At 37.2% G+C, this 11,959-nt stretch overlaps 2 protein-coding genes across 2 annotated transcripts; one reads left to right on the plus strand and one right to left on the minus strand.

Annotated features, from left to right (window-relative positions):
* The first annotated feature begins 2,380 nt into the window (after nt 1-2,380).
* On the plus strand, nt 2,381-6,068 carry LOC145166006 (Calcium-binding EF hand family protein). The gene is made up of 6 exons (XM_079084931.1): nt 2,381-3,183; nt 3,681-3,783; nt 3,895-3,960; nt 4,075-4,248; nt 4,360-4,456; nt 5,695-6,068. Exons 1-6 carry the CDS (start codon nt 2,595-2,597, stop codon nt 5,818-5,820), a joined length of 1,155 nt encoding a protein of 384 aa, XP_078941057.1. The 5' UTR covers nt 2,381-2,594; the 3' UTR covers nt 5,821-6,068.
* Nucleotides 6,069-7,561: 1,493 nt separating this feature from the next.
* Nucleotides 7,562-11,303, minus strand: LOC145166007 (protein PAT1 homolog 1-like). The gene is made up of 5 exons (XM_079084932.1): nt 11,052-11,303; nt 10,282-10,433; nt 10,089-10,145; nt 9,875-9,956; nt 7,562-9,797 (listed from the first exon to the last, which is right to left on the minus strand). Exons 1-5 carry the CDS (start codon nt 11,104-11,106, stop codon nt 7,897-7,899), a joined length of 2,247 nt encoding a protein of 748 aa, XP_078941058.1. The 5' UTR covers nt 11,107-11,303; the 3' UTR covers nt 7,562-7,896.
* Between the last annotated feature and the right edge of the window lie 656 nt (nt 11,304-11,959).

The following is an 11,959-nucleotide window of genomic DNA, read 5'->3' on the forward strand; positions in this document are numbered from 1 at the left end:
AAGCACAACAAGCTAAAGGATGAATTACTCACGTTTTGAAGCTTTGGAGGGTTCGCGGTTGATGAAGCTTGAGAGAAATGATGTTGTGTGCTGCCAAGGTGTGAAAGGAAAGGGGTTTACCCTTTATATAAGGGTGGGTGTGCTGCCATAAGGAGGGTGTGCGGCCGCACACCCATGTGTACGGCCGTACACTCCTCCTAAAGGTGTGTATGGCCCGGTTTTGTCACTATACGACTTGTTGACTCATTCCTAACCTCAACCTCAGCTGTATTCAAGCTTAGAACGCGTAAACGAACCCTTAAGCAGTACAAGAAGTTAACAGAACAAGTTTAACATTGATTGAATTGACTAAGTGTACAAGATAGATGTTCCGGGTTGTCACACATTACTTTATGGGGAAGTCAACACTCAAAGCCAATATCTTGCACAAAAGATATTATTCTTAGATAAAGGTTTCCCTCAAAATGTGATTAAAATATGACTATACAGGGTCTTATATGTCAAAATATAAGCTTGGGAGAAATTCCCACACGAAAATCATGAAAAACGAGCTTAAAACGCAAAACTACTCGAAACCCGGGATCAAGAGGCGAAGTTTCGAGACCAGGACTGACGGTTCGGTCCCATGGGGTGGGAACCGAAAGAGGTTTTGGTCAAAAGGGCTAGAACCGAAGGTAGGTTCGGTCCTAAAGACTTGCACGCGAACTTGGTCAAGGAGGGAACCGAAAGTAGGATGGAACCGAGAGCCGAGGGATCTGTCCAATAAGGCTAGTTTCGGTCTTTTAAGCAGCTTCGGTCCCATGCAGATTCGGTCCCAGAGGCAAGTTCGGTCCTAATGGTAGGTTTCGATCCTTATAGCAGGTTTCGGTCCTTATAGGGAGGCTTCGGTTCTAAGAGTGGTTTCGGTCCTACATGGCTATTTTTCGAGAAATCTTCCCGTTTGGAGCGGTTTTTGACTAAATTAAGGGTCGGGATGCCCCGAGAGTTCATGAAAAGTTGAAGAGATTTTTGAGAGAGATTGGGAGAGATTTGGGAGATATATATATATATATATATAGCGAGAGAGATTGAGGGAGACTTTGTTTGTGACCTTTGCGAGTGTTTAACTTCGAAATGCAAGGTTTGAAAACCCCGTTTTGCCTTGTTATGAGTGTTATACGCCCCCGAAAGGTATGTATTAATGTTTTATCGAGTAGTTCCATCACTTGCCCTGATTAGGGTTTAGATTTTCTGAACACGTGAAAACTCTAAATGATACTTTGCATTAGGATGGTGTGTTGTACAATAGTAAACATAATGTAAACCCTAATATATAAGGGTTAATTGAGTTGACTGGTTTGACTTGTTGACTTTATTTGACTTTGACTTGACCAGAAAGTGACGGTTGTCACAATAGGAAACACAACCTCCGCATATGTTGAATGATATGTTTCCATTTTGAAGTACAATGACACCCATGCACTGCAGTGTTGATATCTCAGTTCCTTGAATACCGCCATAGCATGAGTATAAGGTATACCCGACAATTTCCATTTCCCACACGTGCATAAACTAAGTACTAGATATAAATGTTGATATAGTTAGTTAACTTACAGTGATCCATCAGATTTGATCTCAATGGATTATTGTTGTAGGATCAGTGTGTGAAAATCGACGGACTGAATAACTAAGGAAAAATGGTATAGTGTCATAGATATTTATGATGTGTGATATATCATTTGTTAACAATTGGTTTTGCATAATTGTTATTTATGAGTTATTATCATAATAATATTGTGGGATTTAAAACATTATGTGTCTTACCAAGTCCCCAAACCTGACTCACTTAAATTATATGTATCACAAGCAGCAGGCCTAAGACTACTGAAACTTGATTAGGATGCCGAGTGATTAAGAGACAACATGCAATAGTATTCAGGATCGATAGGTCTTTAAGCTGTTTTGTTATTTTGAAACAATATTTGTACTCAAAATGTTTTAATATACTAGGATTTTCCACAAACAAAGATAACATGGTTTTGAAGGCATAAAGAAAAGTTTTTTTCGGTTCTAAAAATCATGAAATGTCAATATTTTTTTCCTGAAAATATAAACTTTTTCGGATTTTAGCAGTCGACAAAGTTTTTTACGGTCACTATTTACAAAAACCATTTTTTTTCACATATAGCGACCAACAAAAATCTTTAAAAAAAACATAGACCACCTAAATTTTCACATATAGTAAAATTAAAAAATTACAACTATTTAGATCATTTTAGTGATCTTTAACTATTTTTGTGGATCCTAATTTGTCATTTCTAATTAAAATGTTTATCCTAAAGGAAAACATAATCACATAATTGGTCAAAAGCTCCATCTTGTTTTGTGTATTATATATAATCACGAAATCTGTGAAATAGATCTACCAAAGTGTTGAAAATCTTGATCCTCCTTCTTCAATCTTGGCATTCTCTTGAATTAATAAATCGTCCACCTCGTCTCCAACTGCCAAACCCCAAAAATAGTGAGAGAGATTGAGATCTCCAGTCCGGCGTGATTGGTTGAGAATCTCTCTCACGCCACCCATCGCCACCGACAAGGCCGCCGCCCATGAGATGGGTAAACTCTCGGTCATCATCTACATCACGGTAGCTTTGCTCCTCCTCCTTCTCATATCGCATTCCCCCAATAAATCCAATCACCGGAACAACCATCGCCGCCACCGTCGACTAAAGCTCCGGTCCAACTTCTCTTTCACCCCCACCATCGCAACCACAACGGACCATCATGTTTCCTTCGACCCTTTGGTAGCCGACATTGAGCGCAAAAGAGAGGACAAATTGTGGGAGAAGAGTCACTTCTTTGGCGACCATCATCATGAAGCAGAAGCCGAACCTGAAGCAGAGGATGCTCCGGGAATGGAATCACAACCGGAATGGGAGGACTTCATTGACGCTGAAGATTACTTGAATGATGAACATAAGTTCAATATCACCCACAGATTAGTTTTGCTTTTCCCCAGGATTGATGTCGATCCTTCCGATGGCTTCGTGACTGAGCACGAGCTGACGGAATGGAACCTTGAGCAATCTCAGAGGGAAGTTCTTCATCGCAGTCAGAGGGAGATGGAATTGCATGACAAAAACCACGATGGCCTAGTTTCTTTTGCTGAATACCAGCCTCCCACTTGGGTCCGTGATTCAGGTAATATATCTTATGAATCAACTCCTTAATAAATTAAGCAGACACATCAATTGATTGCATTATAGCCGTTTACATGTAGCCAGTGAGATTAGGTTTGGAATCTTGATGCTGCCTTTTTTTAATGAGTTATTACTGACTTCCATATGATAAGATTTCTTAGTGTAGGAAATTTTTGCAATTGCTACCTTTAACCATATAAAGGGTATATCATAGATGCATATTTGGGTGAAAGACTGAGTACTAGATGGTAGATATAAATCTTTAAAATAAAAAATGGACCTTTTTAGTGAGAAATTGTTATAAAGAAGTTTTAGCATGAGCCTATTGAGTTTTATCAATGATATGCTCCTCATTCCATTTGAACAATTAGAGTCTGAATTTCTGGAATTTGGGAAGAATCAGCATGTAGTTATGGTTGATAGACTTGAGTGGTTTCTACTATCAGTTTGTATTTGGATATTCCCTTACATCTCTCAATCTGGGTATGAATTCACTAGATAATAACTCATTTGGATATGATATGGGCTGGTGGAAAGAAGAGCACTTCAATGCATCTGATGCTGATGGAGATGGTTTCTTGAATATAACCGAGTTCAATGAGTAAGTTATTAAAAGTACAAAACTTTGTATCTGGTTTTCTTTTTAGAACTTCCATCTTGTTCTTCCCCTGCAATTTGAGCCATCTTTTTTTTTTTTTTTTGTGATATTTAGCTTTCAGCACCCTGCAGACACTCAAAATCCAAGACTGCTTCAGTGGCTGTGCAAGGAGGAAGTGAGGTGGCATGCTATTTAGTATTTATTTTCAAGAAATTGTGTAAATTAGTTTCCTTTTTGATTGCTACATGTATGATATATGTATATTAATTCAATGTAAGAATTCATTTACTTCAGGGAACGAGATACTGACAAAGATGGGAAAGTAAACTTCAAAGAGTTCTTCCATGGACTATTTGACCTTGTAAGAAACTATGATGAAGATGGTCATAATTCTTCACATGAATCCAGTGATTCATTGGAGTCCCCAGCAAAGACCTTTTTTGCCCAGCTTGACAAAGATGGTGACGGGTAAATCTATAACTCTATATCTATTATATGATTTGGGAGTTGCTAATATCTTAAGGATACAACTGGTTTTACATTTTTAATGAGGGTGAGTTTTGACTTTTGATGTTGTAGATACTTGTCTGATGTGGAACTGCTACCTATTATTGGGAAGCTTCATCCTTCAGAGCGTTACTATGCCAAACAGCAGGCAGATTATATTATATCACAGGTAAGCATGTTTGATTTTGATGTTTTTTTTATATAGGTTTGGCCTTGAAATTGTAGTAATCTGGTAGATATAATCATGTTGATTGACAGCTTCATTGTCTGAGTAGTGAGGGGATTTTTCAGATTTGATCAAATTGATCGAGGGTTTATGATTTAACCAGATAACAAAAATATTTCAACAAAATGATACTAAACTAGAAAAGCATTAGTAATTTAACAAATACGAGGAAAAACTGGATTTAGTTGACTTTCATGGTTCAATGATTCATCTAATGCAATTAGTTGGTTAAGCCAATGATGTAGAAATAAATATCCTAATACCAACAAAAATTATCAATTACCTCTCGGACTCATGATTTGATTTAAAACCATTCACTCATCTCTATGTAGTTCATGAAATTAAAAACATTAAGTTCAAGATTTTGTTAAAACTTGCTTAATATACATCTATATTAAGTTTAAGTGAGATAACAAGACCACACACTCATATTCAAATGATTTCACAGTTGAAGCTTCTCTTGAAATCAACAAGAAATTGAATAAAGCAATTTAATGTTAAATTTCATCTATCAGTTATCAAGTGACAGCAAATCAACACAATTACCTATCCAATTCATATTATGAAAATAAGAAGACGTTTGAATATGAAATTCAGTTTCGACAGAATCAACAACATTAGAATCAGCATCTTACCCAAATCAACCAAATCCAAAAAGTTATTACTCCCATCATATTAAACACGATAACAGTATAAAGAGAAAGAAAGCGTTCAACAACACCATCAAATTATTTTCTGAAAACAGAATTAAAATAGATGAAAAGCATTAAAAGGATCGAGATTGGAAAAGGAAGGAACCAGGTCTCTCCTTTCTCTTTTATGTGTCTGCATGTGCTCCTTGTGTGTGTGAATGTGATGCAGTCTACATCAGGGAGAGTTTAATTTAATTAAGATAACAGCTCAGTGGTCAGTTTATACCTTATTAATGTTGAGATTTACTTATAATTTTGAAGCTTTGTTGTACACTTAGTAGGAAATAAGTAGCAATTTTATGTAATAAAGTGGCAAGGCAGGGACAGTATGGTCATCATCTTGAAATTGAATTCAGAGTGTTGGCCTTTTTGTATTGTTTGATTTTAGTCTTGTATGATTGTTGCAATTAAAGACCCTAGACTACATGAGTTTGATAAATGTCATGATAATGCAAATGTGAAATTTCCATGTGTTTGTTGTTTTTGCAGGCGGATACAGATAAAGATGGGCGGTTATCATTGACAGAAATGATAGATAGTCCATATGTATTTTATAGTGCCATCTTCAACGAGGAGGAAGATGAAGATTATGAATACCATGATGAGTTTCGCTGACAAGATCGAATATCTACTTGGTTTGGTTTGGTTTGGTTTGGTTTGGTTTGGTGTATCATTATTTATGATTTATGATGATTCCAGGATAGTTTAGACACCATGTTCTTCTTCTTGATATGTAATAGCTACTAGCTTCAAAACCAATTTCTTTTCTTGTCATTCTTCCTAATTTTTATTCCAGTTTTTGGACCTCAGGGATACCAAACAATTCTTTTTATGGAAATATCATATATTGTCTTTTAAGCTAATTATATATACAGCCTGCGACAGTTATTCATGTATGAATATTAAATATTTGCTTCTCTTTATGGGTGACTTCTTGTAAATCTTTACAAACCCCGGACCTGTCAACACTGGTTGGTTTGGTCTGATTTTTTCTACTTTTTATAACATAAATATTATTAATTAACTATAGTATAAATTGTATAAATATTCATTAATTGAAAATTGATTTAAAAACAAAAAAAATTAGATGAATTGTAAGTATTACTAGACATGCATTGTTCATATTAACTATTATAAATCTTCAAATGGACTATTTATATATTCATTGGAGATTTGGCAATGTTTTGTTTGCCTAGCGGTATCAATGTGTTAGAAATATATCCCTTCCTTAAGTGGCTGAGTGAGTATAACCTATGATGGATAAATGTGTAGATTTAGAAGTAAGATTAGGTGTGTGTTTGATATTCTAAAAAAAATATATTAACCATTTATATTCTATTAAATGTTTTTTATTGCACAATTAACTTTATTTATTCAATAATGTTCAGTTTTACCCCTAATTAGATGTATCATTTTTTAACTAACTAATTTGAGTATTTTTTTTTACTAAATGGCTTGTAGCCCAACGGTATCATGTGTTGTGGAAATGTGTCATTCTCCAAGTGGTTGATGGTTCAAGTCTCATCGTGGAGAAAGTAGTTTTAGAAGTAGGTTTAGTGGGTGGTGTGTGTTAGCCATTCTAATAAAAAAACTGCTAATTTGTTTTGCTTTAATCTCCAAAACTAAATATCAAACGTTGTATACAAGATAAAGCGAAAAACAAACTCCAGATTTAATACTACTTGTTTTAATTTCGTGCATTATAATATATTGATTCTATTTAACACTATTGTTAAATATATTATATATGTTTAAAAACAAGAAACTAGATAAAAGTGTTTTATTAAATATTTCAGTATAAATATAAGGGTAAATAGTTGTTGACGATTAGTGACCAAACATGAAAGACATCTAATATTACACTTAGACCATCTAGTATACATGCACCGAACTTCATCGTTGTCTAGCTGGTCACAAACCATGTGAACACCACCTCGGTCCTCCCATGGTGCTAATCTGGAACAACGATTGTGGCCTCTTGTGCTGCCCACCACGAATTCTCTTCTCTTGCAGGTTAAACCCACCACGACCACAATCACTGTTGGGAGTATACTGGATTTTATGCGGAAGGAGGGTGGAAGACAATGATGGTGAGGTGTATACACACCACGAGAACATGGTGTGTATACAAGAAGGCCTTACATCATGTGAGACTTAATGATATTGCAATGATGAAATGGTCTGGCAAGCATGTGAGATAATAATTATAGATTTACATACCTTCAACATTAATAATCGACCATTTGAGGTTTTGAAAGTATCTAAACGCCACAATAGCAGGTAACAAGGATAAAAGTGACGTTGGGATAAAACCATATTATTGTAAAAAAAAAAACAAACTAGGACAAACAAAAGAAACTGCAAATACGAATTCAAACTAAAACATCCAAATGTGCAAGTTACCAACATTACATAATTTAAATGTACGAATCGAAATGAAATGAAACCAGAGAGCACCAAAAAAACGTGCCTCCCTTTTCAACTCCCAGCAGTGTACCTCTCTATACACAGAAGTCATCATACTGGTCAGAGTTGCTTTTGCTTTACTTAGATTACCACTACACTACCCTTGCCTTCAGAACAAATATTAAAAAAAAAAAAAAAAAAAAAAAAAGTCATACCACTTCGCATTTCAAATCAAATCCACCACCACCACTAAAAACACATACAACACTTTTCATTACACATCAGTCATCCTCTTACTGATTCCGGAGCAACTTGACCACCGCTCCCTCTATGACCGGTCAACCCTGCAACCTGCATTGACCTCTGAGAAAAGTCAACCAGCATCTTCCTCTGATTACTATCCGTATGTGGAAGACTGGCCCGCAAAAGCTCCACTGGCATCTCCCGCCCGATAGCCCTTGCTGCCTCCGTGCTAGGCGGCACTTGCGTATACATGGCTTGCACTAAACTATCATACTTACTCAAACAATACTTAGTCAGCAGCCCAAAAAACGCATCAAACGAAGCCTGCCACAGCATCGGGTTTTGCACACCACGGTTACTTAACAACTGTGTGGCCCGATCCAAAACCGCTTTCAGAATCACCGAAGCACCATCTCCAGCCGGACTCCCTAGGGGCCGAAGCGGCGGCTGCTCTGAAGAACACACAACCGCCGCTAGACAAGCGCTCAGAGAATTCAAATCCATTGCACTGATACATGTGGAAACTGTTTTCACTAAAGCGGTAGTGGTGTTCAGAGCTCCGGTGTCGGAAGGAAGACCACCAAATAGGAAGCGTAAATGACGGAATATGGCCATGCATACTATCCGTGCAAGCTCACTGCTTGGTGATAAAAGTTGAAGGTATCTTGATATCAATTTTCGGCCCTTGGGGAGGGAGACTAATCGTAAAAAGACGATATCGTCCTTGGAAGTCAACCCGACTGAGTTGTTAGTTTTCCCGAGTGGGTCAACGAGCTGAAGCGATGTAGCCAACCCTTCTAGAAGAATCTGCCTTCTTTGCCTCATTTGAGCTCCATTGTCTTGAGAAAATTGCAGGAGGCGATCGATGTCGTCTACATCAAGAAGAAGACAAAGACAATCCTCGATTGTGATTCGGGCTGCAAGCATCGGTTCTTGTTCTAATGGTTTTTCAGATTTCTGATCGGAACCACCGCCAGAACCCGGTGGTGGTTCGACTTCAAGGAGAGGCGGCGGGCGGCGGATGAAGGTTAATGAAATCCTTCCATGAGAATCGATATTGACATGATGTGATTCTGTACTGTTACGCGAGGATCGAGAAGGCAAATCTTTGAGATGAGAAGGGCAGAAACGGGATTTCGACTTGGAACTCGAGTCGGAAGATATTTTCGCAATACGGGCTTGGTGATAGTAATCGTCTATATACGGATCACTGCTGTGAGTTGCAGCATGTTGCATTCTTAAAACAGATTCAATCTCTTCAGAAGTCATGTGTTTTGATTTGAATTGTACACGGAATTTATCGTTTTTCTGATTACCACTACCATCGGAGCCCTGGCGGGAGAGACGCCCGGAGTGTTTCTTTTGGGTGGATTTGGTTTTCGGTTCGTATTTAGTCGGATGTAATGGACGTGAAGGAACCGGGCAGAGTTGGAGCGGGGAAAACGGGCCGATAAGGTGTTGACCCGGGGACATATAATGGGGCGATAACGACCCGTTATGAAAAAGTTTCTGTTGAAACGTGTTGCTTAGTAAGCCCGCGTGGTCCACATGTAACATATGATTGGCATTGGCCCAGTTGTTTTGGGCTTGGGCTTGGGCCTGAGCGTATCGGGAAAGGCCGGGAGGGATTATCTGGTTGTAACGGGAGAGGTTTAAAGTTAAGTGGAGATTGGTGATGGCGGATGAGAGGTTTAAAAGATGGGAATGCTGACGTGGCGAGGAGAGATTGGTTTGGGCAGGAGGAGGGACTAAAACGGGTTCGCTGAAGAACTGGTGTTGTTCTTGAGGGTATGATGAAGCTCTGTATAATGGCTTTGAATCTGAGTAGAGATGTGGTTGTGATGACCATTTGCGGGTCCCATGGTGGGTTTCAGTGTCAGAGATGTGATGGTCCAACCACTCGGGTAATTCTCTTTCTTGTAACCATTCGGAGGCAGATGAACCTGAGAATAGTTTAGTTAATAAATTGTAGAAATGATGTGCATAATAAATAATTATAAATTTATAGTTGTGTACTCACTTTCCCTTGAAATAGAACCCGATCCTGATCCTCGATCACCAATAACTCCAGGATGCCTAGGTCCACTAACTGATCTGTTTAACTGCAAAACACAATTCATATTTGATACTTCATACCACATTTACTTGGTTCCCATGAAATTATGAAATTCAAGGGTTAAACCACAAACTAAAAAGAAAATACAAGCAAAATATGTGGTTGAAAGGAAGCTGACCTTTGAAAAAGTAGTTGACAGATCATCTAAATCTGATAGGGAACCAACCCCTGGTTCCTGTCGATAGAAAATGAACAAAGAACCAAAGTAAGTAAAAGCAAATTGAGTAATGATATATACTAATCAAGTGAAGATGAAAATCACACCAGAAACTGCAAAATGAATGGAAATATTGTTAACCTGAAAAGCATACCTCTTCTCTATCAAACAAACGGTATTCATCATCACCTAGTCCGTTTAAAGGATTATCATCGTCTTCTTCAACCTCTAAACACCCGAAATCAGCCTTGTCTGAAAGATTTTGACCGAAAAAAGCATACTGTGATGCATCAAAGCGTTTGTCATCTGCATTATAAGTTAAAATGGATTAGGTACAGAAGAAAACCATGAGACAGGTCTTGATAATAGTTGCAGAAAACATGTATTTTTTCCCAATGAAATCCAATGGAATAATCACTTTATGCACATATAAACTGCTGCTAAATTATGTTATATGAATACGCACACCCTCAATATCATGATTAAAATCCATGTCCAATTTGTAAAATTGCATCTGATATAGATGTATCTAGTTTTGTAGCTCCGCATCTGTTAACTGTAATTCCTTCTTACATATACAAATTAAAAAAATTATTTACAACCACAACACTTATCACAAATCTAAAAGTAAAACGCAACCAATTTGACATCCAAAATTCAAAGTGAACTTTCTACGAACTGAGAGGGTAGTAATCTCTGGTACCTAAACACAAGTGTTATTCGAGATCTCATGTTATTACAACACAAATTCAAAGAAACAAATCGCTTAAAAACACAGGTAATTCAAAGGAACAACATCAAACTGAGCACCGTCAAACGGCAAGTACCGAACCCAATGAACAATCAATAATCGAGCAATATATAAAATCAAAACCGACTAAGATCGAGATTCGTGGTTATCTAAAGGGGAGGATATCAGTTTACCTGATAAGGAAACCCCGATGTTGCTGTTCAAGTCTTTACTACCAGATCTCTCCATACACGGCAATTGGGGAAGGGAAATTTAGGGTTTTGAGAGAAGAAACAGGGAATGGATCGAAGAGAAAAGAAGGAATCCCACCATCTAAAACGAGCACCAGAAAGATTGTTCTCATGTGATTGCGTCTGGAGTTGACGTTCTTCTACTACGCAAAGCTAAAAAGGAAGTAGCGTTACCACTTTCGGCTACTTGTATAATACAAAATTGGATCTAAAAATTTAGGGATTCAAGTTTCGCAAAATGAAATAAAAATGTTTTTTTTTCTTTACTCGTTTTGTTAGGAATAGGAAGGGATAATAAAATAAATATTGTATTAGAGTAAATTATGGGCTGGTTCGGCAAAACTAACTGATAGCGGGTAGCTTGTAGCGGGTAACTGGTGGCTTGTAGCTTGTAGCGTTTTGTTAAAAGCTACGTAAAGTAACATTTGGATTTGGAACGTTTTGATTAAACTAAACGCTAGAAGCTTGTAGTGTCAAACGCAACTTTCTGTTTAAAACGGAGCGTTTTGTCAAACGTTAGAAGCTAGAAGCTCTCAAACGCTCCGTGCCGAACACACCCTATACCTTTTTGTAATATGGTTTGTTCATATTCGTAAATAGTTGCGAGACTATAGTTTATTATATATATATATATATATATATATATATATATATATATATATATATATATATATATAGAGAGAGAGAGAGAGAGAGAGAGTTCAAATGTTTCTAGTAACTATTGTGTGCATGAATGCATCAATAGGAATTTAGGAAATAATAAATCATTAAATAAATCAGGATATTATAGTAATCTTTACATATGTAATTATGACAGATAATTAGTATATTTATTATCCCTTTAAATATGA

Source organism: Lactuca virosa, chromosome 3, assembly GCF_052849685.1.
Source record: "Lactuca virosa cultivar CGN04683 chromosome 3, Lactuca_virosa_CGN04683_v6, whole genome shotgun sequence".
In the NCBI taxonomy this organism is placed as follows: Eukaryota; Viridiplantae; Streptophyta; class Magnoliopsida; order Asterales; family Asteraceae; genus Lactuca; species Lactuca virosa.

Coding starts and splice junctions, on each gene's coding strand:
- LOC145166006 (XM_079084931.1), top strand. CDS start 2,595: ATGGGTAAACTCTCGGTCATCATCTACATCACGGTAGCTTTGCTCCTC. Junction 3,784..3,894: donor AATATAACCGAGTTCAATGA/GTAAGTTATTAA, acceptor TGTGATATTTAG/CTTTCAGCACCCTGCAGACA. Junction 4,249..4,359: donor CTTGACAAAGATGGTGACGG/GTAAATCTATAA, acceptor TTGATGTTGTAG/ATACTTGTCTGATGTGGAAC.
- LOC145166007 (XM_079084932.1), bottom strand. CDS start 11,106: ATGGAGAGATCTGGTAGTAAAGACTTGAACAGCAACATCGGGGTTTCC. Junction 10,146..10,281: donor GTTTGTTTGATAGAGAAGAG/GTATGCTTTTCA, acceptor TTCTATCGACAG/GAACCAGGGGTTGGTTCCCT. Junction 9,798..9,874: donor GGGTTCTATTTCAAGGGAAA/GTGAGTACACAA, acceptor AACTATTCTCAG/GTTCATCTGCCTCCGAATGG.